Source organism: Platalea leucorodia (genome assembly GCF_965183815.1).
Source record: "Platalea leucorodia genome assembly, chromosome: 33".
NCBI classification, from domain to species: domain Eukaryota; kingdom Metazoa; phylum Chordata; class Aves; order Pelecaniformes; family Threskiornithidae; genus Platalea; species Platalea leucorodia.
In genome coordinates, this window is record NC_138855.1 from 20,871 (window position 1) to 48,807 (window position 27,937).

The 27,937-nt window shown below is 67.8% G+C and overlaps 3 protein-coding genes and 1 pseudogene across 4 annotated transcripts; 2 read left to right on the forward strand and 2 right to left on the reverse strand.

The window, feature by feature from the left end:
- The first annotated feature begins 104 nt into the window (after window positions 1–104).
- On the forward strand, window positions 105–3,912 carry LOC309601356 (N-alpha-acetyltransferase 10-like). The gene is given in 9 exon segments (XM_082334307.1): window positions 105–824; window positions 1,466–1,564; window positions 1,655–1,713; window positions 1,842–1,887; window positions 2,808–2,923; window positions 3,050–3,094; window positions 3,398–3,482; window positions 3,614–3,700; window positions 3,702–3,912. Coding segments are annotated over 9 exon segments (705 nt in total). The 5' UTR covers window positions 105–803; the 3' UTR covers window positions 3,849–3,912.
- Window positions 3,913–4,575: 663 nt separating this feature from the next.
- Window positions 4,576–19,875, forward strand: LOC309601366 (annotated as a pseudogene). The gene is made up of 11 exons (XR_014230900.1): window positions 4,576–4,743; window positions 4,829–5,122; window positions 17,040–17,130; window positions 17,242–17,359; window positions 17,462–17,537; window positions 17,858–17,926; window positions 18,031–18,162; window positions 18,273–18,339; window positions 18,908–19,009; window positions 19,468–19,589; window positions 19,755–19,875. The product of XR_014230900.1 is annotated as an uncharacterized misc_RNA (transcript).
- Window positions 6,034–12,288, reverse strand: LOC309601405 (uncharacterized protein; the record flags this gene model as incomplete). Its single annotated transcript, XM_082334399.1, has 11 exons — window positions 6,034–6,468; window positions 6,625–6,698; window positions 6,830–6,906; window positions 6,993–7,138; window positions 7,240–7,351; window positions 7,473–7,550; window positions 7,634–9,284; window positions 11,431–11,639; window positions 11,739–11,785; window positions 12,047–12,096; window positions 12,269–12,288. The coding sequence occupies 11 exons, from the start codon at window positions 12,286–12,288 to the stop codon at window positions 6,410–6,412; spliced, it is 2,523 nt and encodes an 840-aa protein (XP_082190525.1). The 3' UTR covers window positions 6,034–6,409.
- A 54-nt stretch (window positions 19,876–19,929) lies between the features above and the next one.
- Window positions 19,930–27,581, reverse strand: CCDC22 (CCC complex scaffolding subunit CCDC22). Its single transcript, XM_082334382.1, is given in 19 exon segments — window positions 19,930–20,201; window positions 20,507–20,581; window positions 20,709–20,768; window positions 21,097–21,192; window positions 21,478–21,585; window positions 21,696–21,797; window positions 22,797–22,913; window positions 23,140–23,259; window positions 23,358–23,477; window positions 23,739–23,810; window positions 24,753–24,890; window positions 24,892–24,957; window positions 25,404–25,439; window positions 25,441–25,574; window positions 25,657–25,723; window positions 25,818–25,924; window positions 26,032–26,164; window positions 26,405–26,582; window positions 27,521–27,581. Coding segments are annotated over 19 exon segments (1,893 nt in total). The 5' UTR covers window positions 27,571–27,581; the 3' UTR covers window positions 19,930–20,087.
- Window positions 27,582–27,937: the final 356 nt, after the last annotated feature.

The window sequence follows — 27,937 nt, forward strand, 5'->3', positions numbered from 1 at the left end:
GGGGGGTGTTGTTTTGGGGGGGGGGGGGGGGGGGAATGGTCCCCGCAGCCCCATGGGGACGCGCGGATTGGGGAGACGCCCCCCCCCCCCCCCTCCCCCCGCCATGAGTGGGGGACAACCCCCCCACGCGTGGGGGTGCCCTCAGGATTTGGGGGTTCCCCCAGGATTTTGGGGATACCCTCAGGATTTGGGGATACCCTCAGGATTTGGGGGTACCCCCAAGATTTCAGGATACCCTCAGGATTTTGGGGACCCCCCCCCCCCCCCCCGGGATTTGGGGACCCCGAGCCCCCAAGACGTGGACCAGGGGCACCCCCCTGTGCCACCCCCACCCTGGGGACCCCACCCGAGGCGTGGGGACCCTCCCCACTGTCCGTCCCCCCCCAAATAAACTGCCTTCAGCCATGCTTTACCCTCCTCTCCCTCCCCATTGGCTCACGCCGCTGTCAATCCGCCGCGCCGCTAGGCGTGATTGGGTGGGGAACGTGGGGGTGGGAGAAGGTAAAGCCCGCCCCTCCCGGAGCGCAGCTGTGATTGGTTGGCGGCGGGCGAGCCGTGGGTTGGCTGGGGTACGCGTCGCTCGCGCGGAACTCGCCTCTGATTGGCTCAGGCAAGGGGTAGCGCGGGGCGAGTTACCTCGTCCCTCACTGCACTCACTGATTGGCTAAGGCGCCTGTCAATGCATCCCGAGGCGGGATGAGCAGGGGCGGGCTTAGTGCTGATTGGGCGGGGTGGCTCCTTCCGCCGGAAGCGGTGCCAGAGGGGAGAGAGACGGCGGCGGAGCCGGCGGGGCGGCCGCAACCATGAACATCCGGAATGCGCGGGTGGGCGACCCCGGAGAGGGCGAACGGGGGTCCCGAGGAGGGAGCCGGGGAGCCGGGAAGGGGACGGGGGTGCCGGCAGGGAGTCAGCCGGGCCTCGGGGAGGCGGGAAACCGGTGTCCCAGGGCGGCGTCTGAGGGGGATATGGGGCCCCGGGGGTAGCTCTGAGGGGGATACAGGGGCTCTGAGGGGGATACGGGGCCCCAGCGGGGACTCTGAGGGGGATCCCGGGCCTTGGGGGGGGCTCTGAGGGGGATACGAGGCCCCGGTGGGGGCTCTGAGGGGGATCCGGAGCCCTGGGGGGGCTCTGAGGGGGATCCCGGGCCTTGGGGGGGGCTCTGAGGGGGATACGAGGCCCCGGTGGGGGCTCTGAGGGTGATCCGGAGCCCTGGGGGGGCTCTGAGGGGGATCCCGGGCCTTGGGGGGGCTTTGAGGGGGATCCCGGGCCCCGGAGGTGGGCTTTGAGGGGGATCCAGAGCCCTGTGAGGGGCCTTGGCGGGGATCCCGCATCCCCGAGGACCCCGCAGGTGTCGGGCGAACGCCGAAGCCCATTTCGGGGTGTCCCCCCCCACCCCGGGGTGTCGGTCCCGGCCCTCCCCCGGCGCCGTTTCGGGCTGCCGCCGCCCTGACGCGCCCCACCGCAGCCCGAGGACCTGATGAACATGCAACACTGCAACCTGCTCTGCCTGCCCGAGAACTACCAGATGAAATATTACTTTTATCACGGCCTCTCCTGGCCCCAGGTGCGTCCCCCTCCCCGCTCCCAGACACCTGGGACCCCCCCCCAGGACACCTGGGGTCCCCCCAAACCCCCTCCTTTTCTCCCCCTGCAGCTCTCCTACATCGCTGAAGACGAAAACGGGAAGATCGTGGGTTATGTCCTGGCCAAAATGTGAGTGTGGTTTAGGGGGGCCCTTTCCCCCCACTTTCCCTTTCATTTTGGGGGGGTTTGGTGGGGGTGCTGACAGGATTTGGGGGTGTCGGCCCCCCTCGTCACCTCTCAGCTCCGTTGTCCTGCAGGGAGGAGGACCCCGATGATGTCCCTCACGGTCACATCACATCCCTGGTAGGCAGTGGGGTGTTTGGGGGGGTGATCAGGGCACTTTGGGGGGGCTCTTGGAGTGGGGCAGAGGGTTTAGGGGGCACCTGAGAGGTTTTGGGGGGCTTTTTGGGGGCTCTTTGAATGGGTCCGAGCATTTGGGGGTGCTCTTTGAGGGGGTTTTGGGGTCATTTGAGAGGTTTTGGGGTGCTCTTTGAGTCTCTGGGAGCTTTTTGAAGAGTTTGGGGGGCTCTTGGAGTGGCTGTGAGCATTTGGGGGGGCTCTTTGAGGGGGTTTGGGGTCCCTTGGGGGGGCTTTGGGGGCTCCTTGAGGGTTTGGGGGGGCTCTTGGGGTGGCTCTGAGCATTTGGGGGTCTCTTCTGAGGGGGTTTGGGGTCACTTAAGGGGTTTTGGGGTGCTCCTTGAGGGTCTTTGGGGGGTTCTTGGAGGGGGTCAGAGGTTTTGGGGGGCTCCTTGAGGGTCTTTGGGGGCTCTTTGAGGGGTTTGGGGGCACCTGAGGACTTTTGGGGGACACTTTGAGGGGTTTGGGGTCTCTTTGAATGGGTCTGAGCATTTGGGGGTGCTCTTTGAGGGGGTTTTGGGGGGCTCTTTGAAGAGTTTGGGGGGCTCTTTGAAGAGTTTGGGGGGCTCTTGGAGTGGCTGTGAGCATTTGGGGGGGCTCTTTGGGGGGGTTTGGTGTCCCTTGAAGGTTTGGGGGGGCTCTTGAGGTGGCTCTGAGAATTTGGGGGGTGCTTTTTGGGGTCACTTGAGGCGTTTTCGGGTGCTCCTGGAGAGGTTTGGGGGTGCTCTAGGTGGGCTCTGAGCATTTGGGGCGCTCCTTGGGGGTCTTTAGGGTGATTTGTGGCTGTCGGGGGAATTTTGGGGGTGCCCCGGGTGGGTTTTGGGGTACCCCACCTCACCTTTACCCCCCCCCAAAAAAAAAAAAAGGCGGTGAAGCGCTCCCACCGCCGCCTGGGGCTGGCGCAGAAGCTGATGGACCAGGCCTCCCGCGCCATGATCGAGAACTTCAACGCCAAATACGTCTCCCTCCACGTCCGCAAGAGGTGAGGACCCCCCCAAAAAAACTCTTAGGGACCCCCCCAAAATCACAAACCAATCGGAAACCCCCTGGCGACCCCCCAAAAATAACACACCCCCCCCCCCTTTTTTTTTTCCCCCCCCACCGGCAGCAACCGGGCGGCTTTGCATCTCTATTCCAACACTCTCAACTTCCAGTGAGTTTTGGGGGGGCTCGGGGGGGGGTTTTGGGGGGCTGTGGGGGTTTTGGGGGGCTGTGGGGATTATGTGGGGGGATTTTGGGGGGGCTGAGGGGGGATTTGGGGGGGCTGGAGGCTGTTAGGGGGGCGTTGGGAGAGTTTATGGCCGCAGTGAGAGACAAAATGGGGGGTAGGCTGGGGGGGGGGGCACCCCAAAAACACCCCCCTCCGTGCTACCCCCTCCTCAAAACGCCCCCCCCCCCCCCGAAGTGTGGGTGCCCCCCCCCCCCCAAAATAACCCCCCCTCGCCCCCCCCCCCAGGATCAGCGAGGTGGAGCCCAAATACTACGCCGACGGGGAGGACGCCTACGCCATGAAGCGGGACCTCACCCAAATGGCGGACGAGGTTGGGGACCCCCCCACCCCCAAACCCTATTCTGGGGGGGGGCTGCACCCCCCCCGGGGCCCCCCCAAATCTTTTTTTGCCCCCTCCCCGGACCCCTAGAACCCCGTTTTTAAGACGTTTTGCCTTCGCAGCTGCGGAAACAAGTGGAGCAGAAGGAGCGTGGCCGCCCCCCGGCGCCCGCCGAGCCCCCCCGGAGCGGGGAGGGGGTTTGTGGAAGTGGGGGGGCCCCCCCCCCAACCTCCAACCGCTCCCCCCCCCCCTCCCGAAGACGGGGGGGCCGACAGCAAAGACCTCAGCGAGGTGAGCGAGACCACCGAGAGCACCGACGTCAAAGACAGCTCCGAGGCTTCCGATTCCGCTTCATAGGGGCCCCCCCCAAACCCCCCCGGGGCCCCCCCAAACCCCCAGGACCCCCCCCAAATCCCCTGGGGTCCCCCCAAAACCCCAGGACCCCCCCCCCTCGGTGCTGGGGGGGGGAATAAACCCCCTCCCTCGCCAGCCTGCGCCTCATTTCTGGGCCCCCCCCCTATTGTTTTGGGGGGGCCTTGTATCCCTGGGGGGGGGCTGTGGGGCAATTTGGGGGGGCTGTGGGGTAATTTGGGGGGGTATGGGGCAATTTTGGGGGGCTAATGGGGGGGTCTTGCCCCTGGGGGGGCTTTGGGGCAATTTGGGGGTGGTATGGGGCAATTTTGGGGGGGTTAAAGGGGGGGTCTTGCCCCTGGGGGGCGTAGTGGGGCAATCTGGGGGGGCTGTGGGGTAATTTGGGGGGGCTAAAGGGGGGGGTCTTGCCCCTGGGGGGGCTGTGGGGCAGTTTGGGGGCGTTGGGGGCAATTTGGGGGGGGGTTAAAGGGGGTTCTTGACCCTGGGGGGGGCTGTGGGGCAATTGGGGAGGCGGGAGGGGGCGTGGCTTCGCCTGGCCACGCCCTCTCGCGCTAACCACGCCTCTCCCCGCCTAGGCCGCGCCCCTCGCAGCTGACTGGCGTCGGCCGGTAGCGCTGGGGGGGGCGTGGCTTCGGCTAGTCCCGCTCTCTGATTGGCGGCAGCGCGGCGTCCCGCTCGCCGATTGGCGGAGGCGCGGCGTCGCGGCGCCACCATGCGGGAGGGCGGGGAGCAGGCGCCGCTCAGCCGGGCGGCGGCGCTGGCCCTCGGTAGGAACGGGAGCGGGCAGCGGGCAGCGGGGCCGGGCTGGCGGCACGCCTGCCACGTCCTGCTCTACGCCCCGCTGCCCGCCGGCTCCCCTCCGCCGGGCTACGCCGTATTGGTGCGTACGGGGAAACGGGGAGGGAGAGGCCCGTTGCCCGTTCCCGCGGTTGATTTCCCGCCCCCCCCCCCCGCCGCACCGGTAGATGCAGCTGCGGTTCGACGGGCGGTTCGGGTTCCCGGGAGGGCTGGTGGAACCCGGCGGTGAATCGCTGGAAGCCGGGTTACACCGGGAGCTACGGGAGGAGCTGGGTCCGGCGGCGGCCGGGTTGCGTTTGCGACCCCGCCATCACCGCGGAGCTAAGGCCTGGCCGGCGAGCGGCGCCGGAAGCGGAAGTGACGGAGGGTTGGTGACGCACTTCTACATCCGGCGGCTGCCGTTAGAGGCGTTGGTGGCCATCGAGAGGGGCGGCCCGCGGGCACCGGAGCACGGCCTGGAGGTGAGGGGGGGCCGGGAGCGGCGGGGGGGGGGTCTGGGGAGGAGGAACCGGTACCGGGGGGGCGTCTGAGGGGGAGGAACCGGTACCGGCGGGGGTCTGAGGGGAGATCGGCACCGGGGGGGGACACCGGTACCGGGGGGGGGGCGTCTGAGGGGGAGGAACCGGTACCGGCGGGGGTCTGAGGGGAGATCGGCACCGGGGGGGGACACCGGTACCGGGGGGGGGCGTCTCAGGGGGAGGAACCGGTGTCGGGGTGGGGCAACCGGTACCGGGGGGGTCTGGGGGAGAGGAACCGGTACCGGGGGGGTCGACCGGTACCGGGGGGGGGGGTCTGAGGGGAGAGGAACCGGTGTCGGGGGGGTTGGGGATCGGTACCGGGAGGGGTCTGAGGGGAAACCGGTATCGGGGGGAGGCAACCGGTACCAGGGGCGGTCTGAGGGGGGGGGGGACACCGGTACCGGGGGGCGTCTGAGGGGAGATCGGTACCGGGGGGGTGGGAACGACCAGTATGGGGGGGTTTTGGGGGACACTCGCACCGGAGGGGGGTCTAAGGGGGGAGATTATTACCGGGGGGGGGGGATTATGTGGGTCTGGGGGGGACGACAGGTACCGGGGGGGGGGGGGGGGGGCTCCCCTCAATGTGGGGCTGGGGGAGGGGGCACTGGGGTATTTTGGGGGGTCCCTGGCATTTTGGGGATCCCCCCCAGGTGCAGGGGCTGGTGCGGGTCCCCCTGGGCGAGGGGCTCCCCGCTTTCCTGCGGCACCGCTTCGCCGGGGACGCCCGGGAGCAGCTCCTGGGGGCCCTCCCCGCCCTCGGCATCCAGCCCCCCCCTCCCCACACCGAGGAACCCCAAATCCAGGGGGATTCACCCCAAAACTGCCAGCAGGGGAGACTGGGGAGGGGGGAATGATCTAACGGAATAAAAACACCCCAAAACGCCCCCATTTTTTGACATCATCACCCACAAAGGGGGGGATTTGGGGGTCAGGAGAGCATCTGTGCACCCCGTTAAATCTTTATTATAATATATTTTTAGATATAAAAAGAGAATTTTACAAGGTTTTGACCCAAAATGTACAAAAATTGGTCGTATTTCTCTCCCTGTGAAGAGAGGGGGGATTTGGGGGGGAGATCGGGGACCCCATGGCGGGGGTTCAAGGCCAACGAACACCCTGAGCTGTGTCGGGGCCCCCCCCAGCCCCTCGTTACCCGCAATGCCTTGGGGGGAGGGGGGGGGGGGTAGCACCCCCCAACCCCCCCCCCCCCCCCATTAGTCCCTGCCCTCGTTAGGGTCCGTCTGTCCGGCTGGGGGGCTCCTCCGTCAGGACCTCTTCCACGCCACTGCCTGGGGAGAGGGGATACACAAAGTCAGCCCCCACCTCCAAGAGGATTTTGGGGGGGTTAAGGGGGATTTTTGGGGGGGGCAGGGGGGATTTGGGGGTGCTCCCAGACCCCCCCTTTCCCCAGGTGAGAGGAATTGGGGGGGGGGGGTGTCGCTTACCATCCCCGTCGTCGGGGATCTCCTGCACCTCCTCGTCATCGTCCACGATCACCACGCAGTCCTCCCCGCTCTCGCTGTGGGCAGGGGCGTTAGCGGGGGGAGCACAAAGCTTTGGGGTTCCTTCCCCGGCACCCCCCAAAACCCTGGGGTACCCCCCCAAAACCCCGGGGTACCCCCCCAAACCCCTCCCCGTGGCACAGCTGACCTTTCGGGGGTCCCCTCGCCCCCCTCGCCCAGCAGGTAGAACTGCAGCGGGTTTGGCCATAGTTCCTCCTTGATGATCTGGGGGGGGGGGGGGAAGAAATTGGGGGGGTCAGGGGGGGCTACTAGGGTTACTGGGAGCACTGGGAGGGGGTACTGGGACTCACCTCGGCGATACGATCCCCCGCGGGGAAGCTGTGATCCCCAAACCAAGCGAAGAAGCTGCGGGGAGCCGGGGGACCCTTGTGGGGACGAGCGCGGGGGTCCTGCCCCTGCCACCACCGGATCGGGGTGGAATGGGAAACCAGGTGGCCTGCGTGGGGGGAAAGAGGGGGTCACCCCGGACCCCCCAAATCCCTCCCTGGGCTGTAGGGAGAGGGGGTGACCCCCCTACCCCACCCCGAAATCACCCACCGGAGGGACCGCGCACGAATTCCTTGGCCACGACGTCGTTTTGGAAGTAGGGGTTGACGCTGAAGAAGAATCCGATCCTGCAGCCGGGTCGGGCTTGGCCAAACTCTTCCACCTGCGGGATCCGGGCGTGTGGGGACGTCACCTTCCCCCTGCCCCCACTCTCTGAGGAGGGGAGGTGCCCCCCATTTTGGCCCCCTCCCCCCCAAATCCCCCCCCCCGGGGCACCCAAGCACCTGTAAACTCGTCATGTAGCTCAGGGCGTCCTCGTCGCGGTCGCTGATCATGGCCGAGAGCTGGGGGTGGTTCAGGAACTGGGCGGGGCGTCAAGGAAAGACGGTTGTTTGTGTGTGTGTCCCCCCCCCAAATTCCAACACCCCCCCAAATAAAAGGATACGGCGGTGACCCAGAAGCCGGGGATGTGCTGGATGAGGCGGTTGCGGCGTTGCAGGTGCGGCCGCCGGCGGAGCCAGAATTTGGCGCGGAGGCGGCGGAAGGCGCGAGCCGCCTGCTCCTCCACGGCCTCCAGCTCCAGCTGCACGGCCTCTAGAGCTGCCAGGTACTGCCCGGGGCCTTCCTCCTCCTCCTCCTCTTCCTCCTCATCCTCCCCCAGAGAAATCACCGCGCACTCCTCCGGGCTGTGGCCCTTCTGCCGTACGCCGGGGGCTGGACCCCCCTTGGGCTCTGGGACCTTTTTCCCACCTTGGTTTTGCTCCGAGCAGGCGGTGGCGGTGGTCTCCAAGCCTTCCTCGGCCTCGGTCGCAATCTCCAGGGCCCCCTTCCTCCTCCTCCCCTGCTCCAAGCAGCAGATGACGGTGGTCTCCAGGCTCCCTGTGGCATCGGTGGTGGTCTCCAGGCCCTCATTCCCCCTTCTCCCCTGCTCCGAGCAGCGGGTGGCGGTGGTCTCCAGGCTCCCCGTGACCTCCCTGGTGGTCTCCAGGCTCCCCATGGCCTCCCTGGTGGTCTCCAGGCTCTCCTCAAGCTTTCTGGTGGTCTCCAGGCCCCCTTTCCCCCTTCTCCCCTGTTCCAAGTGGCCGGTGGCAGTAGTCTCCAGGTTCTCCTTGGCTCCCATGGTGGTCTTCAGTCCTTCTCTGAGGGAAGCATCAGTGTCCAGGCTCCCCATGACCTCCCTGGTGGCCTCCAGGCTCCCCGTGGCCTCACTGGTGGTCTCCAGGCTCCCCTTCCTCCTCCTCCCCTGCTCCAAGCAGTGGGTGGCAGTGGTCTCCAGGCTCCCCATGATCTCCCTGGTGGTCTCCAGGCTCCCCGTGACCTCACTGGTGGTCTCCAGGCTCCCCTTTCTCCTCCTCCCCTGCTCCAAGCAGCGGGTGACGGTGGTCTCCAGGCTCCCCATGGCCTCCCTGGTGGTCTCCAGGCTCTCCTCAAGCTCTCTGGTGGTCTCCAGGCTCCCCTTCCTCCTCCTCCCCTGCTCCAAGCAGCGGGTGACGGTGGTCTCCAGGCTCCCCATGACCTCCCTGGTGGTCTCCAGGCTCTCCTCAAGCTCTCTGGTGGTCTCCAGGCTCCCCTTCCTCCTCCTCCCCTGCTCCGAGCAGCGGGTGACGGTGGTCTCCAGGCTCCCCTTGCGTCTGCTGCTGGCCTTCAGCCCCCCACTGAGGGAAGCATTGGTCCCCGGGCTCCCTGGGGCCTCCCCGCCGGTCCCCAGGGCCCCCTTGGGCGCCACGATGGTCGCCAGGTCTCCCCTGAGGGAAGGGCCGCCGCCGCCAGGGGGCGCTGTGGCGCCGCCGCCCTGCGCACGCCCGGCCCCGGCGTTTGACGCATGCGCGTCGCGAGCCTCACCGCGACCTCCGGCGGAGGGTGACGTCTCCCGGCGGGCGATGACGGCGACCGGATCCGTTCCGCTGGAAGCATCCAAGCGACGGAGCTTGGCGGGAAAAGGCCGGTCCGCCCCGGCCCCGCTCATGACGCGGTTCCGGTAACCGCGAAGGCCCCCAACGGTCGCCGCCGCCGCCAACGGCCGAAAAGCGCGCGCCCGCCGCCGCCTCGCCCCGCCCACCCCCACCCCATTGGTCGCCCGGTTGCCGTGGCGACGCCTGTCACGTGGGGGGGAGCGGGCAGCCAATCGGCGCGCTCCCTCCTTTGGCGGGCAAAGCGGTGAAGTGGAGGGGGGGGGCGGGCGCAGGCGCAGCGCGCGGCGCGCACGTGCGGCCGGCGCGAGCGGCCGGCGGTGACGTGGCGAGGCGCGAAGCCCCGCCCCGTCGCTCATTCTCCTCAGGACCCTCTGAGGGGACGGAGCCGTCGCTGCCTCCTCCCGGCCCCGGGCCTAACCCGGCGGGTCTGGGGGGGACCGAGATTCCCCCCCGCCCCTCGCCTCGGCTGTCACCCAAGGGGCTGGGACACCCCCCCCTCCCCCGCGGTGAGTCCACGGGGGGCCGGGAACCCCCTTCGCCTGCATCCTGGGGGGGAGGCCTCCTCCCGGCTATGCCCAGGAGGCTGAGGGACCCCTCCCAGGTTCCTCCCTGAGGGCTGAGGACCCCCCCAGGTTCCTCCCTGAGAGCTCAGGACCCCCCCAGGTTCCTCCCTGAGGGCTCAGGACCTCCCTGGTGGGCTGAGGACCCCCCCCAGGTTCCTCCCTGAGGTCTCAGGACCTCCCTGGTGGGCTGAGGACCCGCCCAGGTGCCTCCCTGAGAGCTCAGGACACCCCCCCAGGTTCCTCCCTGAGGTCTCAGGACCTCCCTGGTGGGCTGAGGACCCCCCCAGGTGCCTCCCTGAGAGCTCAGGACCCCCCCAGGTTCCTCCCTGAGGGCTCAGGACCTCCCTGGTGGGCTGAGGACCCCCCCCACGTGCCTCCCTGAGAGCTCAGGACCCCCCCAGGTTCCTCCCTGAGGGCTCAGGACCTCCCTGGTGGGCTGAGGACCCCCCCCCAGGTGCCTCCCTGAGAACTCAGGACCCTCCCAGGTTCCTCCCTGTGGGCTGAGGGAGTCCCCCCAGCTGCCTCAATGAGGGCTCAGGACCCCCCCCAGCTTCCTCCTAGGGGTTGTCGACCCCCCCCTAGTTCCACCAGGAGGATCAGGTCCCCTCCATGTTCCTCCTAGGGGCTGTGGACCCCCCAAGTAGCCTCCCTGAGGGCTGAGGACCCCCCCCTATTTTCCTCCTAGGGGCTGTAGCCCCCCCCCAGCTTCCAGCAGGAGGCTCAGGACTCCCCCATGTTCCTCATAGGGGCTTTGGACCCCCCTCAATGAGGGCTGGGGGGACCCCCCCCCCCGTTTCTCCTAGGGGCTTTGGACCCCCCCAGCTCCCACCAGGAGGCTTAGGACCCCCCCATTTTCCTCCTAGGCGCTGAGGACCCCCCCCAGCAGCCTCCCTGAGGGCTGAGGACCCCCCCCCCATCTTCTTTCTCTGTACTGAGGACACCCCCCCCCCGCTGCCTCCCAGGAGATGTGGACCCCCTCCGTCACGACGCAGAGACCACGGCGCGACACCGAGGGTGAGCCCCCCCACCCCCCTCTGCAGTGGGAAGCGAGGGGCCCCCCCATCTCCCGGGGCGGGGGGTTCGGGGGGGCTGTTTGTCACCCACAGGGCCCGTGACCTTTGCTGGGGACCTTCCCCAGGGGCAGGAAACGGCTGCGACAGAGAAAAGGGGGGGGGGGGAGAGAAACCAGCCCCCCCACCCCCCTAAAATGGGGAGAGCGAACCCATAACCACCCCCCCGTACCCCAACCCCCCCCCCCCCATCGCAATCACCCCCACAAGGACTCGGGGAGAGCGTCTTTCTATGGCTGTATGTACACAGGGGCACCCCAAAACTCGTGGAGGGGAGACGGGGGGGGGGGGGTCCCACAAAATGGCTGACACCCTGGGTGGGGGCAATTTGGGGGTGCAGTTCGATAAGTCCATGCCGCAACTCAGCGCCGCCCCCCCCCCCCTTGATTTAGGGGTGTCCCACGTTTTTAGGGGTGAAAGTGTCAAGGAAGGGGGGGTGTGAAAATTTGGGGGGGTGTGAAAATTTGGGCGACACCCCCCCCCCTTTTCATGTCAACCAGGCCAGCGCCAGGTAGAGCCCCAAGGCCAGGGCGGCCGTGGGGCCCCCCCCGTCCCCCCAAGCCACCGGTACCAACACGGCCAAGGCCAACAGCACCCCACAACCCCTCAGGGCCCCCCCAAAACCCCCCCCTCGCCCCCGGGGGGGTCTGGCCGGCACCACCAAAGCCCCCTCCACCGGTCCCCCCCCTCCCTAACAAAACCGGGGGGCTGCGGCGACCCCCCCCTTCCTCGTAACGCAAGGCCATCTCGTTCGCTAACGAGGTGTTGGGGGCTCGTTCGGGGAAAGGGGGACCCCCGTTTCTCGTGGGGGGGTCCCCGTTATCGCCGGGTTCCCCCCGCAAGCGGCGGAGGTGGGAGAGGTAAAGCTGCTCCAGCTCCCGCGCCACCGCCTCCTCCTCGGCGCCCTGTTGGGGTGCGAGGGGGGGGGGGTGTCAGGATTTTGGGGTACCCCCCCTCTTTGAGGAGGGGCGTGAACCCCATTTTTTTAGGGGGGGGGGGCTCACCTGTGCCGGGGGCTGCTCCGCATCCGGGGGGGGCGTTGGGGAGGGCTCTGCAGGAGGGAAAAAGGGGGGGGGGGGGGTGAGGTGGGGTACCCCCAAAATGTGGGTGGTACCCCTAAAATTGAGGGGTGCTTTGAAAATTGGGGGGGGAGCTCTAAAATTTGGGGGGATACCCTCAAAATTTGGGGGGTTCCCCTAAAATTGAGGGGTGCTTTGAAAATCGGGGGGGGGGGCTCAAAAATTTAGGGGTGTAGCTCTTAAAATGTGGGGGGGTACCCCCAAAATTTGGGGGGGGGGGGCGCGATACTTACCTGCGCCGTGGTCGGGGGGTGGGGGTTGCGCGTCCTCCGCCTCCTGCGGCCTTGGGGGAGGGGGGACATATGGGGAGGGGGGGGGGGTCACCGGACAGGACCCCCCCTCCCAAATTTGGGGGGGGGGGGCGGATGCACCGCCCCCAAATTTAGGGGGGCACAGGGAGGGAGGGGGGTTGACCCCATTTTTGCCCCCCCCCCCCCCCCCCCCCAATCTCTTACCTGCCCTTCCCAGGCCTCATCCAGCTCGCGGGGGGGTCCGCGCCCCCCTCCCCCCGCGGGGGGGCCCCCCCAAACCCCCCGGCCCCCCCCCCCCCCGGGCCCCCCCCCCCGCTCCCAGGGCCGGTATTGCCGCAGGCGGGTGAGGGGGAGCCCCAAAGCGTCGGCGAAAAGGACCCGTCGCGACCCCCCCGCCCCAGCCCATTGGGGGTCCCCGGGGGGGGGTTGGGGGTCCCACGGGGGGGGGGAATCGGGGGGGGGGGGGTGCGAGGGGGGGTAGCGGGCGGTGGGGCATGCTGGGAAGGGCCCCCCCTCCGCGGGGCATGCTGGGAGTCCGGCCAAGGGGCGGGGGGGGGGGGGCGCCGGGGCGGAGGCGGGCGGCCGGGCCATGGCGGGAGGGGGCGTGGCCGGGGGGGGTGCTGCGCAGGCGGGGGGCGGGGCTTGGAGGGGGCGTGGTCTGTGTGGAGGGGTGGGGCTTAGGAGGGGGTCCTGTGGCGGGGGGGGGGTGTGAAACGGGGGGGTCTGTCGTGTCCCCGCCCCCCCCCGAGGGCGCTTGGGTCCCCCGGGGGGTGTTTGGGGGGGGTCCTGGGGACTGGGGGGGGGGGGAAGTGGGGAGGGGTCTTGGGGGGGTTAAAGGGGCACCGCTGGGTCCCCAGGGGCTGGGGGGGGGCAAAGTGGGGTCCCCCGGATGCCTGGGACTTGGCGGGGTGGGGGGCATTGGGACCCCCCCCGGACGCTTAGGTCCCCCGGGGGGTGTTTGGGGGGGTCCTGGGGACTGGGGGGGGGAGGGGAAGTGGGGAGGGGTCTTGGGGGGGTTAAAGGGGCACCGATGGGTCCCCAGGGGCTGGGGGGGGGGCAAAGCGGGGTCCCCCAAATGTCTGCACCCCTTGGGGGGGGGCACTGGGGGTGAAGTGGGGTCCCCCCATCCCCCAAGAGCTGTTTGGGGGGGTCCTGGAGACTGGGGGGGGGGGCCCAGTGGGTGGGGAGTCGTGGGTGGGGGTCTTAAAGGGGCACCCCTGTACTCATGGGTCCCCAGGAGCCTTGGGGGGGCGAAGCGGGGTCCCCCCAACACCTGGGTCCCTTCTGCCCCCCCCCCAAAAGGGAGCTTCAGCACGAGTGAAAGTTTGGAGAGAGGGCGGAAGCTGGGGGGGGGGGGTGGAGGTTTTGGGGGGCCCCCCAGGACCCCCCCCCAGGAGAGGGAGGGTTCTCTGACATCACGGGGTGGGGGGGGTACCATAAAAAGCGGGGCGCCACGGGCGGGGCGGGCAGGCGAGCGGGGTGCTGCCGGTGAGCGGGGTTCGGGGGGGGGGTACAGAGGGGGGGGGGATTTTGGGGGACGGGGGGGGCTGCACCCCAACGGGTGCTCGCACGAGGACCGGGGGGGGGGGGGGGGCGTCGTGCGAGGGCCTTCGCACAAGGGGCCTGCGCACGCCCTCGCGCCGCCGCACGTGGCCGCCGCGGCGATGGGGGGTCCTTGGGGGGGGGGGGGGCGGGTATTTTGGGGGGGCAGGTGGTTTTTTTGGGGGGGTGGGGGGGTGGAGCAGGCCCAGGCGCCTGCGTCCCCTCCCCCCGCCCCGATTTCCTGCTGTCTCGGCGAGTTTCACGTCGCTTCGAAGCGGGGAAATCCCGGGGGGGGGGTAAAAAAACACCCCCAAAACCACCCCCACACCCCAAAACCGGGGAGGGGTCCCGGGGCGCTGAAACCGGGAACGGGTTTGGGTTAAAGCGGGGCGAATTCGGGGTCGGAAAGCGTCAAAAAAACCCCCAAAAATAACAATCCGGCTACGCCGTTTCCTCACAAAAAGGGCAAAAATCGAGGCCTCGCGGCTGGAAAAAGCCCCCCCAAAATTAAAGGGGGGCTTTTTTGAGGGCGTTTACCTCTTTTGAGCAATTTATACCGATTTTTGGGGCGCCCAAGCGATTCGGGGCCATTTTGGGGCATTTCCCGGCTTTTTGCGGTGTGTTTTAGCTGCTTTTTCCGACAGCGTCTTTTTGGGGCGTTTCAGGGAGTTTTGGGGTGTTGTTTTCTGGCAGGAATGGGGGGGCGGCACCCCTGTTTTGGGGTGTCGCCATCCGGCTCTTTCGGGGGGCTGGGTTTTGGGGCGTTTCTCCTGCTTTTGGAGTGTTTCCGCCGGGCTGGGTTTGGGTTTTCTGTACCCGGTGGTTTTGGGGCGTTTCTTCGCATTTTGGGGTGTCTCTGGCTGGGCGATTTGGGGTGTTTCTGGCTGGTTGTTTTGGGGTGTTTCTCTGCATTTTGGGGTGTCTCTGTCCCGCCATTTCAGGGTGTTTTTGAGGAGTTATTTTGGGGCGTTTCTCCGCATTTTGGGGTGTCTCTGTCCCGCCATTTCAGGGTGTCTGTGAGGAGTTATTTTGGGGCGTTTCTCCGCATTTTGGGGTGTCTCTGTCCCGCCATTTTACGGTGTCTGCGCCCGGCTGTTTTGGGGCATTTCTCCGCTTTTTGGGGTGTCTCTGTCCCGCCATTTTAGGGTGTCTGCGCCCGGCTGTTTTGGGGCGTTTCTCCGCTTTTTGGGGTGTCTCTGTCCCGCCATTTCAGGGTGTTTTTGAGGAGTTATTTTGGGGCGTTTCTCCGCATTTTGGGGTGTCTCTGTCCCGCCATTTCAGGGTGTCTGTGAGGAGTTATTTTGGGGCGTTTCTCCGCATTTTGGGGTGTCTCTGTCCCGCCATTTCAGGGTGTTTTTGAGGAGTTATTTTGGGGCGTTTCTCCGCATTTTGGGGTGTCTCTGTCCCGCCATTTCAGGGTGTCTGTGAGGAGTTATTTTGGGGCGTTTCTCCGCTTTTTGGGGTGTCTCTGTCCCGCCATTTCAGGGTGTTTTTGAGGAGTTATTTTGGGGCGTTTCTCCGCATTTTGGGGTGTCTCTGTCCCGCCATTTCAGGGTGTCTGTGAGGAGTTATTTTGGGGCGTTTCTCCGCTTTTTGGGGTGTCTCTGTCCCGCCATTTCAGGGTGTCTGTGAGGAGTTATTTTGGGGCGTTTCTCCGCATTTTGGGGTGTCTCTGTCCCGCCATTTTAGGGTGTCTGCGCCCGGCTGTTTTGGGGCGTTTCTCCGCTTTTTGGGGTGTCTCTGTCCCGCCATTTCAGGGTGTTTTTGAGGAGTTATTTTGGGGCGTTTCTCTGCATTTCGGGGTGTCTCTGTCCCGCCATTTCAGGGTGTCTGTGAGGAGTTATTTTGGGGCGTTTCTCCGCGTTTTGGGGTGTCTCTGTCCCGCCATTTTAGGGTGTCTGTGAGGAGTTATTTTGGGGTGTTTCTCTGCATTTTGGGGTGTCTCTGTCCCGCCATTTCAGGGTGTTTTTGAGGAGTTATTTTGGGGCGTTTCTCCGCATTTTGGGGTGTCTCTGTCCCGCCATTTCAGGGTGTCTGTGAGGAGTTATTTTGGGGCGTTTCTCTGCATTTTGGGGTGTCTGTTTCCCGTCCCTTCGGGGCCGGCGCTGCCTCGGCTGTTTCGGGGCACCCTTTTGGGTCTGGGGGGGCCCATCCCCGGCCCCCCGCCCCCGCCGTGACTCAGGGCTGTGGTTTCCCGTCTATAAATCGGGGGTGGAGGCGCCCAGGTGTCGCCCAGAGCCATGGCGGGCGCCCGGGACCCGTGAGCTGGGGGCACTGGGAGGCACTGGGAACTCACTGGGAGCACTGGCGTGATGCTAGACGGGACTGGGAGGGCACTGGAGTGATGCTGGGTGGGACTGGGAGGGTTCTGGTGGGACCGGAGGGGACTGGGAGGGAGACTGGGAGGACTGGGAGGCACTGGGAATGCACTGGGAGGGACTGGAAGGAACTGGGAATTAACTGGGGGGCAGCGGTGTGATGCTGGATGGGACTGGGAGGGCTGTGGAGTGACTGGGTGGGACTGGAGGGGGCTGGGAAGGGACTGGGAGCACTGGGAGGGACTGGGTGGGGACTGGGATGGACTGGGGAGTGCCGGGAAGGAGGGGCACTGGGTGGGGAAAATGGGGAGACCGGGAGGGTGCTGGGGGGGTACTGGGATGGACTGGGTGGCACTGGAAAGGACTGGGAGGGATTGCGGCTTGCTGGGAGGGACTGGGGGGTACTGGAAAGGACTGGGAGGGAGTGTGGCTTACTGGGGGGGTGCTGGAAAAGACTGGGGGAAACTGGAAAGGACTGGGGGAAACTGGAAAGGACTGGGGGGGGTACTGGGAGGGACCGAGATAGATGGGGGAGACACTGGGATGGACCGGGGGGGCACTGGGATGGACTGGGGGCACTGGGATGGACTGGGGGGGCACTGGGATGGATTGGGGGAGCACTGGGATGGACTGGGAGCTCCATAGAGTGACTGTGGATGGGACAGGGGTTGCCGGTGGAGGACGGGAGCGGGCCCAGTCCATACTGGGAGGTACTGGGAGGTACTGGGAGGGGGGTAACTAGGGGTGCTACAGGGCTGGAACGGGAGGGGGGGCCGCCCCCCCCCACGTGTGCCGGGACTTGCCGTGACGCAGGGCCCTCGTGCGAGGCGGCTCGCACGCAGCGCCCAGCCCTTGTGTCGCACGCCTTTTTTTGGGGGGGGGGGAGGGGGGTGTTGGGGTGAGGGGGGGTCTCACCCCCCCCTCCCCCCCCCCCCCAGGCAGCGCCGCCCCCCCCGCGGCCCCCAGGATCGCCCCACGGTGCTGACCCACGGAGACGGGGGGGTCCCACGGCGCACCCAGGTTTGGGGAGGGGGTGGGGGACAGGGTCCCTGGGGTGGGGGGGTGCTTCAGGATGGGGGGGTTCACCTCGCGCCCCCCCCCCCCAAATTATATAGGTGCCGCCCGAGGGGGGGTCGTGCCCCCCCCTCCTGCACATCCACCACCCCGGGGTGCTGGTGATGAGGACGCGGCTCCCCCCGGCGCACGGTAAGGCCCCCCCCAAACCTGCACCCCCCCTTTTTGTGACCCCCTCCCCCCTTTTTGTGACCCCCTCCCCCCTTTTTGTGACACCCCCCCCCCCCCCCAAAATTTTTCCAGGTCTCCCCGCTTTCGAGTGGGGTCCCAAAGACCCCCCCACCCGCGACCGAGCCCCCTCGCCCGCCCCCGCCGGCAGCGCGCCCCCCCAGCCGCCCCCCAGCGCCGCTCAGCCCCCCAGGTGAGTGGGACCCGGGTCCCCTTTTATTTTTTTGGAGGGGGGGGCACCCCAGATGCCTGGGTCCTCACGACCCCCCCCAAAAAATGCCCCCCCCCCCCCCAGGGCGCCCCGCTGTGACCTGGGGGAGGTGGCGCAGTGCCTGCGGCAGCTGGAGAAGATCCAGGAGCTGGAGCAGCAGGTAAGGGCCCCCCCCCAAAATTCCCCCCCTAAATCCCCCCCCAACCCCCCCCAAATCCCCCCTGACCCCCCCAAAACCATGCCCCCCCTCTTCCAAGCCTGCGCCCCCCCATATCCCCCCCAAAAACCTCTGCCCCCCCCAAACCATGTCCTCCCTGTGCCCCCCCAAACCCATCTCCTCCCCATACCCCCCCTCCATGTGCCCCCCCAATCCTGCACCCCCCCCACGTCACCCCCAAACCTGCCCCCCCCCCGAGACCCCCCCAAATCATGTCCCACGCCCTCCGCGTGCCCCCCAAAACCTGTGCCCCCCCCCCCCAGCTGGCCCGGGAGCGGCACCGCCTGGGGCTGTTACAGGCGCAGCTCATCCGGAGGGGCCCCCCCCCGACGGTAAGGACACCCCCAAACAGGGGCAGGGTGGGGCTGGGACCCCCCCCAAAATGCTGCCAGCCCCTCACCTCTGTGTCTCGTCTCCCCCCCCCCCCATCCTCCAGGGCCCCCCCGGGAAGGGCCAGGCTGGGGGTCCCCAAATTGGGGCTCCCCGGCCCCTCCTGAAGCGGAGGGGGAAGCCGAGACCCCGCTGCCCCCCCCGGGGCACCCCTGGGACCACGGGGGGCTCTGGCCAGGTGAGCCCGGGGTTTGGGGGGGGGGGCAGGGATACAGGGGGGTCCCCCAAAATATCGGGGGGGGGGTGGGGACGCCTGGGCCCCCCCTGACCCCCCCTTGGCCCCCCCAGAACTGGAGTACTACCGCCTCAGCACCGCCCGGCCCCCCCTACACCTACGCCATGCTCATATCGCTGGGTGAGTGACCCCCCCCCGTCCCCTATAGCCCCCCCCCGGCCCCTACACCCCCCCCCACCCTATATGGCCCCCCCCCAGACCCCTGACAGCCCCCCCAATTCCTTATAGCCCCCCCAAATCCTTCCCCCCCCCATCTTCTGTTCCTATGGCTGTTCCCTATAGGAATCCCCCCCCCCCGTGTCCCCATAGCCCCCCCCATTTCCCCCCCCCCCAGGCCATCCTGGAGCCCCCCCCCATGTCCCCAACCCCCCCCTCCCGTGTCCCCATGGCCCCCCCAAACCATGGAGTCCCCCCCATATTCCCCCCCCACCCCAAAGTGCCCCCCCCAGCACCCCCCGTGTCCCCATACCCCCCCCAAACTGTCCCCAAACCCCACCGTGCGCCCCCCCCAAAATAACTCTGTACCCCCCCGTCCCCCCAAACCCTGCCGTGCCCCTCAAACCACCCTTAACTGTCCCCACGCCCCCCCCAAATGTCCCCACCCCCCCTCCCCGCTGTCCCCAACCCTCTCGTGCCCCCCCCCAAATGTCCCCCCCCCCCAAAAAAACCGCCCCCCCCCCCCCCCCAGGCCATCCTGGAGTCCCCCCAGCGCCAGCGCACCCTGGGCGAGATCTACCACTGGTTCAGCCGCATGTTCGGGTACTTCCGCCACAACACCGCCACCTGGAAGGTGGGGACCCCCCCCCCCCGCACCCCCAAATTCCCCCCCCCCCCCAGGACCCTTCCCAGCACCCCCACTTCGGGGGGGGGGGCACCCCAACTCCTCCCCAGGAGAGCGAGGAGCCTCCCCCCCTCCCCATCGCCCCCACTGGGACCCCAAAGCTCTTGGTTCAGCCTCAAGCACCCCAAAATGGAGCCAGTCAGAAGGTGGGACCCCCCCAAACTGCTCCCCCGGGACCCCAATACTGCCCCACGCCCCCCCCCCCCAAAAAAAAGTGGGGGGCACCCCAAATTCTCCCAGAGCCTCTCCAACCCCCCCCCCCCCAACAGCTCACAGACCCCAAAGCCCCCCCCAACCCCCTCAAAGTGCCCCAGACCCCACCCCCCCCCAAAAAATTCCTTAGGGAATTGGGGGTGCGGGGGGGGGAGGGGGCAGCCCCCCCAAATTTCCCGGGGCGCCCCCCCCAGAACGCCGTGCGCCACAACCTGAGCCTGCACAAATGCTTCGTGCGAGTGGAGAACGTGCGCGGGGCCGTCTGGACGGTGGACGAGGCCGAATTCAGGCGCAAGAGGGGACAGCGCTACCCCAGGTACCCCCCAAAATCCCCCCCCCAGCACCCCAAAACCCCCCCCCCCGCACCCCAAAACCAAAGGGGGGGCCCTTACCCCCCCCCCCAAAAAAAAGCCCTAAACCAACTCTTGATAAACGGGGTTCCCCTCTAAACCCACCCCCCACCCCTGACTTCCCCCCACAGGGACTGCGACCTGAAGTGCTTTCTGCCCCCCCGGAGCTGAGGGGGGGCCCCCCCCAAAACCCCACGGTGTGGGGGAGATGGGGGGGGGGTCCCCTAAATCCCCCCCTTCTCCCCCCAAGACGAACGTGACACCCCAAAACCGCCGTGCCGGGATTTTATTGAAACCATAAAGGAACCGCTCCATCCTTCACCGCGGGTGCATTTTGGGGGGGGGGCTACGCAGGGGATTTCGGGCGCCCCTGCACCCCACTGTGGGGCGGGGGGGGTGTGTGGCAGAGCCCCCCCCCCCCCAGGGGGATTTTGGGGGGACCCCCCCCCCTTCAGTTTTGGGGTTCAGGCGCGGTGGGCTCGGGCCGCCAGCAGCGCGTTCTCCTCCCGCAGCGCCCGGCAGTCGCTGAGGATCCGGTCGAGGCTGGCGGGGGGCTTGGCGCTCGTCTCCCCCTCGATCTGGGGGTAACAGGGTTGGGGGGGGTGTTTTAAAATTTGGGGGGGGCTCCGAATTTGGGGGGGTTCAAAATTTGGGGGGGCTCTGAATTTGGGGGGGGCACAAAAAGGCCGGGGACAGCACAAAACGGGGGGCAAACGGGGTTACAAAGAGTTGGGAAGGGTCAGAGAGAATTGGGGGGTCACAAAGAGATTCGGGGAGACACGTAAGGTTAATTAACACCCCCGTCGCCCTGGGGGGGCCCCCAGGGACACCCCAAATTCTTGCCCCCCCCCAAATTATATCACGAGCCCCCCAAAACCCCCACCTGCTCCTCCAAGTCCCGGATCTCCCTTTGGATGGTCCCCGTGTCCTCGATGGTCCGAATCAGCTGGGCACAATTCTGGGGGGGGGGAGAGGCAAAAAGGGGGTGCGAGTGACCCCCCCCAAACCTCCAGCCCCCCCCTCACCCCTCCACTGTCCCCCCAATTCCACCTGGGCCCCCCAAAACCTTCCCCCCCCCCCGTTACCTCATGGAGAGCCGCCAGGTATTTGTAGGCTTTCCTCACCACTTCATCCCGCTTGGCGTCCTGGGGGGGGGACATGGGACAATTTTGGGGGGGCACAAGGGGAAATTTGGGGGGGCAGATGGGGCAATTTGGGGGGGGGGGCGTGGGATAATTTTGGGGGGGCACATGGGATAATTTAGGGGGGCACGTGGGATAATTTAAGGGGGTCCCAGTGCCCCCCAACTCCCCTCTTCCTTCGGGATCGTCCCCTAGAGCACTTGGGGTGCCGTTGAGCGTCCCTCAGGGCCCCCCCAAATCCCTCCTTGACCCCCCCCCACCCCGAGGGGCCCCCCAAATCCATTTGGGGGCCCCCCAAATCCATCTGGGGACCCCCCCCCCACCCCCCGACCTTGAAGAGCAGCTCGTCGGTGACGCTGAAGGTCCTCTCCAGCTTCCCCACCAGGGAGTTGATCTCCTTCTGCAGCGCCCGCGTATCCACCAGGATCTGGGGGAGCCCCCGGGGGGGGGGGTTCTCAGGTCTTGGGGGGGGGACGACACCCCCAAAACCCCTCCCCATTTTGGGGGTGCACCCACCAGCCCCTCCCAACCCCCCCCGCCCCCCCCAAGACCTCAAACAGGACCTAACACCCCAAAGACACCCCTCCCCCCCCCAAACTCCTCTAGGCTGCCCCTAGGGACCCCAAAACTCCCCCCGCTGCCTCCCCTAAAGGTTGGGGGACCCCAAAAATCTCCGGGGCCCCCCCAAAATCCACCGCCCCCCCCCCCCAACCTTGCCGATCTCCTCCTTCTGCTTGCGGATGTTGCCCACGATCTCCAGGATGCGTTGGGTGTAGACGGCGCGCGAGACGTCGCGGGGCAACGCTTCCAGTTCCGCCGCCTGCGTCCGGAAAGGGGGTGCGTGAAAGTGGGGGGCGCCCCCCCCCCCCCCAAAATCACCCCGTCACCCCCACCCCCCACCCCACCCCCCCGGCACCCATGGGTGCTCACCAGTTGCTTGTACAGCTCCTCCTTGCGTCGGGCTTCGGCGGCGGCCGAGCGGCTGCGCTCGTGCAGGGTCCGGATCTCCGACAGCCGCCGCGACGACTCCAGCTGGGGTAGGAGGAAAAAAGGGCGGGGGGGGCACCCCCAAACCCACCGGGGGGGACCCCAAAACCCCTAAGAAAGGGCTCCAGAGCCCCAAAACCACCGGGAAGGGGACCCCAGAGTTCTAAACGTACTGGGAAGGGGACCAGAAACCCACTGGGAAGGGATCCCAGAGCACCCAGGAACCCCAAAACGCACTGGGAAGGGATCCCAGAGCCCCCAGGGACCCCAAAACCTTCCAGGGAGAGACCTGGGGACCCCAAAATGCACTGGGAAGGAACCCCAGGGACCCCAAAACCTACCAGGGAGAGACCTGGGGACCCCAAAACCCATGGGAAGGAGATTCCAGAGCATCCAGGGACCCCAAAACCTACCAGAGAGAGACCTGGGGACCCCAAAACCCACCGGGAAGGGATCCCAGGAACCCCCAAACCCACTGGGAAGGGATCCCAGAGCACCCAGGAACCCCAAAACCCACTGGGAAGGGATCCCAGAGCCCCCAGGGACCCCAAAACCTTCCAGGGAGAGACCTGGGGACCCCAAAACCCATGGGAAGGAGACCCCAGAGCCCCCAGGAACCCCAAAACCCACTGGGAAGGGATCCCAGAGCCCCCAGGAACCCCAAAACCTACAAGGGAGAGACCTGGGGACCCCAAAACCCACCGGGAAGGGATCCCAGAGCCCCCAGGGACCCCAAAACCGACTGGGAAGGAGACCCCAGAACCCCCAGGAACCCCAAAACCCACCGGGAAGGGATCCCAGAGCCCCCAGGGACCCCAAAACCGACTGGGAAGGAGACCCCAGAGCCCCCAGGAACCCCAAAACCCACTGGGAAGGGATCCCAGATCCCCCGGAGCCCCCAAAACCCACCAGAGAGAGACCTGGGGACCCCAAACCCATCGCGAAAGTCACCCGCGCCCCCCCCAAACTCCCCAGAAAGGGGATCTGGGGACCCCCAAACCCCCCCAAAAAAGGGGGGGGACAGACCCCAGGGCCCCCCCTTACCTGAGCGGAGTCGCGCAGGGCCCGGAGGTGCCGGTACTCGGCGAGGAGGGGTCCCCGGTGCCGCTCCCACTGTCCCGCCAGGCTGACGATGCGACGGCTGCTGGCCTCCACCACCAGCTGGGAGCAGGGTCAGGGCACCCCCAAAACGCTTCCCTGAACCCCCAAAATACCCCCCCAGCACCCCCAAACTACCCCCCTCCCCCCCCCCTTCGCTCGCCTCTGCCACCGGGGCAGTTGTACACCCCAACCCACCCCCCCTAAACCCCCTCCCCGCGACCCCCGTGGACCCCAACAGCCTCCCAGCCCCCCCAAAAACCCGGGGGGGGCACCCCAAAATCCTCACCTGGAGCTTGGCCATGTTGCTCTGGGCGTCCGGGAGCAGCTCGACCGCCCGCGCCTTCAGCCGAAGGGCGTCCTCCCGGCCCCCCAGCGCCAACCGGCCTTGCCGCACCTCCGCCTCCGCCTGTCGGGGGGGGGGGGGGGGGACACGACACTGTCAGGGCACCCCAAAACACCCCACAACCCCCCCATAACCTTCCCCACCCCCCCTTTGGCACCCACCTGTGTGAGGCTGAGCTGGGCGTCCCGCACCTCCCCGCGGCAGCCCTCGATTTCGGCCTCAAGCCGGGCCAGCGTCTCCTCCAGGGCAGCCTCTTCGCTGGCCTGGCGCGCCCCCGCGTCCTAAGGTGGGGGGGGGAAACCCCTTTTCTATGTGGCCATCAGTAGGGTTCAGAGTGAACGCCCATCCAACAGAACCATTGGTAGGGTCCAGAGCGCACGCACGGCCATCGGTAGGGTTCAGAGTGAACAGCCATCCAATAGAATCATTGGTAGGGTCCAGAGTGAACGCCCACCCAACACAGGGATCAGTAGGGTCCACAGCGTGTGTGTGGCCATCAGTAGGGCTCAGAGTGAACGACTGCCCCCCGCCCATCCCCTTACCTCCTCAGGGCTCTTTGAGGGGTGCAGGGTCTCGGCAGCCGCCTGGATCTGCTGCAGCAGGATTTGGGGGTCCTGCGGGGTGAGACCCCCCGGAGCGGCTCAGATCCCGGGGGGCGGGGGCCCCCAAAACGACCCCCAGCCCCCCCAAATCCAACCCCCAGCCTTCCAGCAGCCCCCCAGCCCCCCCAAAACCAACCCCCACCCCCCAAAACAGCCCCCAGCCCTCAAGCAGCCCCCCCAGCCCCCCGAAACCAGCCCCCAGCCCCCCAAAACAGCCCCCAGCCCCCCCAAACTGGCCCCCAGCCCCCCAAATCAGCCCCCAGCCCCTCCAGCAGCCCCCCCAGCCCCCCAAAACCAGCCCCCAGCCCACCCAAAACCAACCCCCAGCCCCTCCAGCAGCCCCCCCAGCCCCCCAAAACCAGCCCCCAGCCCCCCAAAACGGCCCCCAGCCCCTCCAGCAGCCCCCCCAGCCCCCCAAAACCAGCCCCCAGCCCCCCAAAACGGCCCCCAGCCCCTCCAGCAGCCCCCCAAAACCAGCCCCCAGCCCACCCAAAACCAACCCCCAGCCCCCCAAAACAGCCCCCAGCCCCTCCAGCAGCCCCCCCAGCCCCCCAAAACCAGCCCCCAGCCCCTCCAGCAGCCCCCCCAGCCCCCCAAAACCAGCCCCCACCCCCCCAAAACCAGCCCCCAGCCCCCCAAATCAGCCCCCAGCCCCTCCAGCAGCCCCCCCAGCCCCCCAAAAACAGCCCCCAGCCCCTCCAGCAGCCCCCCCCACCCCCCCAAAACAGCCCCCAGCCCCTCCAGCAGCCCCCCAGCCCCCCAAAACAGCCCCCAGCCCTCCAGCAGCCCCCCCAGCCCCCCAAAACCAGCCCCCAGCCCCCCAAAATGGCCCCCAGCCCTCAAGCAGCTCCCCCAGCCCCCCCCAAATCAGCCCTCAGCCCCCCAAAACCAACCCCCACCCCCCCAAAACCAGCCCCCAGCCCCCCCAAACCAACGCTGACCCCCCCACCCTACCTGCTCGTGGGTCAGGTGCTGGGTGCGGGTGAAGCGGGACCCCTTGGGTAGGGCCCCCCCCGCCCCCCCCCCCCCAAAAGCCTCCTGGAGCCAAGCGGGGTCCAGGGGTCCCGGGGGGGGGCCCTGGGGTCGGGGGGGGGCAGAGCTGGCGCAGGGGCTCCAGGGCCCGCAGCCGAGCGCGGAGCCGCTTCCGCCCCACGTATTCCTGGGGGGGGGGGGAGAAAAGGGGGGGTCAGCCCCCCCAGGGACCCCCAAAACAGCCCCCCTGTGGTCCTGGGGGGGGGGCAGCCCCCCAGGGACCCCCAAAACAGCCCCCCTGTGGTCCTGGGGGGGGGGGGCAGCCCCCCAGGGACCCCCAAAACAGCCCCCCTGTGGTCCTGAGGGGGGGGGCAGCCCCCCAGGGACCCCCAAAACAGCCCCCCTGTGGTCCTGAGGGGGGGGGCAGCCCCCCAGGGACCCCCAAAACAGCCCCCCTGTGGTCCTGGGGGGGGGGGCAGCCCCCCAGGGACCCCCAAAACAGCCCCCCTGTGGTCTGGGAGGGGGGAGCAGCCCCCCAGGGACCCCCAAAACAGCCCCCCTGTGGTCCTGGGGGGGGGGGGGGGCAGCCCCCCAGGGACCCCCAAAATGAGGGGGAAGGGGGGGGGGTCTCACCTGGGGGGGCAGGCGGGAGGCCAGGCCGGGGCCCCCCCCACTCGGCCTCCCAGTCGTGGCGGGCGCTGAGCTGGGCCGCGTGGGTCTCCAGCAAGGCCGGGGGGGTCCTGGCAGGGAGGGGGGGCTGCGCCGGTACGGGGGGGGCAGCCCCCCCAAAATACTCCTGCAGCTCTGTGGGGGACAGGAGGGGGTGAGCAGACCACCCCCTCCCCCCAAAATAAGACACACACCCCCCCCAAATCTCCCCCCTTACCTGGGGGTCCCCCACTTTGGGGCAGAACCAGGGCGCAGGTAGCGAAGGGGTGGAGGCGAGCCGTACCCTGAAAATCATTAATTAATTGGTTTATTCTCCCCAAATTAAAAAGGGGGGGTCGCCAAGAATTTGGGGGGGTCAGGGCCCCCCCCAAAACTCACCTGCAGGCGCTGCAGGCGGGGCGTACGGCAAGCGGGGGGCACCCAGGGGGTCCCCAGCTGCTCCCGGATCCGGGCGCCGATGGCTCGTAACAGAGCCCCCGATTTCCCTAGGGAAAGCAAAAGGGGGGGGTCATTCCCCACCCCACCCCCCAAAAAAAAAACCCCCCCAGGGACCCCCCCCAAAACCCCCGGGGACCCCCCCCCAAATCCATACCGGGGGGTTCAGCCCCTCTCTCGCTCTCGTCCCGGGGCAGCTTTTCCACCAAAAAAAGGAGGAGGCGGCGGGTGTCGTGCTCGGAGCTGTAGAGGAACGTCTGGTACCCCACGTCGCCCCCAAATCCCAGCTCCTGCGGGTAAGAGAGAGGGGCTGGGGGGGCACCCCAACATTTCGGGGGGGTACCGCAACACTTTTGGGGGGCGGCGGGGGGGTCCGCTGCAAAATTTGGGGGTGTTTGGCGGGGGGGAGAAGCAGTTTAGTCGCCCCCCCAGGGTGCGCGAGGCGAGGGGTGGGGCGGCGGGGGGTTCCCCTCAGATTTTTGGGGTGTCTCGAGGGGGTGTTTTTATTTTTGGGGGGGGGGGGGGGGTACCTGACAGGCGGCGGCCAGGTCGGAAGCGAGCCGGAAGCGGGCGGAGATGGCGGGGGGCAGGAGGGGGTTGAGGGGGGCCCCCAAAGCGGGGCGCACGGCTCGGAGGCAACGGACGGCCGCTTCCACCACCAGCTCCGGGGTCAGGTCCCGGACGCTCTGCACCTCGGGGGGCACCGGCCTGGGGGGGGGGGGCGGCGGGGGGGGTCCCCCTAATTTTTTACACCCCCCCCCCCCCCCCAAGAGCACCCCCAAAAATCCTGGTCCCCCTCCCTGGGTGTCGCCAAACACCTCCAGCCCCCCCAAATCCTTAGGGGGCTCCCCCAGGGACCCCCCAAAGCTCCCCCCCCAACCAAAATTCCTTAGGGTCCCCCCCCCGAGACCCCCCCAAATTACCAGGGTCCCCCCCAGACCCCCCAAAAACTCATTAAGTCCCCCCCCAAATTACCAGGGTCCCCCCCAGACCCCCCAAAAACTCATTAGGTCCCCCCCCAAATCTACCAAGGGTCCCCGCACACCCCCAGAGCCCCCCCAAATTTCTTAGGGTCCCCCCCAGTGACCCCCCCCAAATTACCGGGGTCCCCCCAGAGCCCCCCCCAAATTTCTTAGGGTCCCCCCCAGAGGCCCCCCCAAATTACTCAGGGGTCCCCCCACACCCCCAGAGCCCCCCAAAATCCCTTAAGTCCCCCCCCAGTGACCCCCCCAAATCAACCAGGAGTCCCCCCACACCCCCAGAGCCCCCCAAATTCCTTAGGGTCCCCCCCCAGGGCCCCCCCAAAACTCCCCCAGGGTGTGTGTCCCCCCCCCAAAACTCCTTAGGGCCCCCCCAAACTTCCCAGGGGTCCCCCCCCAAAATCCCTTAAATCCCCCCCCAGGGACCCCCCCAAATTCCTTAGGGTCCCCCCCAGTGCCCCCCCAAATTACCAGGGGTCCCCCCAGACCCCCCCCCCCAAATTCCTTAGGGTTCCCCCCCCCGAAACCTCCCACAGGGTCCCCCCCCCCACCTCCAGCCCCCCCAAATCTCTTCAGTGCCCCCCTCCCCACATCCCCCCACCCCAAAAGCCCCCCCCCCCCCAAAATCCCGGGGTCCCCCCCCCAAATCTCCCCCCCCCTACTCACGTCCCCGCCTGCCGCAGGGAGTGGATCAGGATCTTGTCCACCTCCTCCATACTGGGGGGGGGTCGGGGGGGGTCCCCCAAATCCTGCGGGATCGGGCGGGGGGGGGGGGGGGGAGGTTTTTTGGGGGGGGGGCCCGCTTCTTCCGCACCCCCGCGAAGCCGCGCACGGCGTCACGTGAGGCGGGGCCCGCCGCGGGAAACGAGGCCCCGCCCCTCGCGCGGGGCACGACGGGAGTTGTAGTGCGCGGGGCACGACGGGAGTTGGAGGCGGCTGAGGCGGGAAACTGAGGGGGCGCGAGGCGCGGCCTGAGGGGGCGGGGGGGGGGGAGAAAATGGCGGCCGGGAGGGGAAACGGAGCCCGTGAGGGGGGGGAAAACGGGGCTTGGGGGGGGGGGAAATGGCGGCTGTGGGGTTTGAG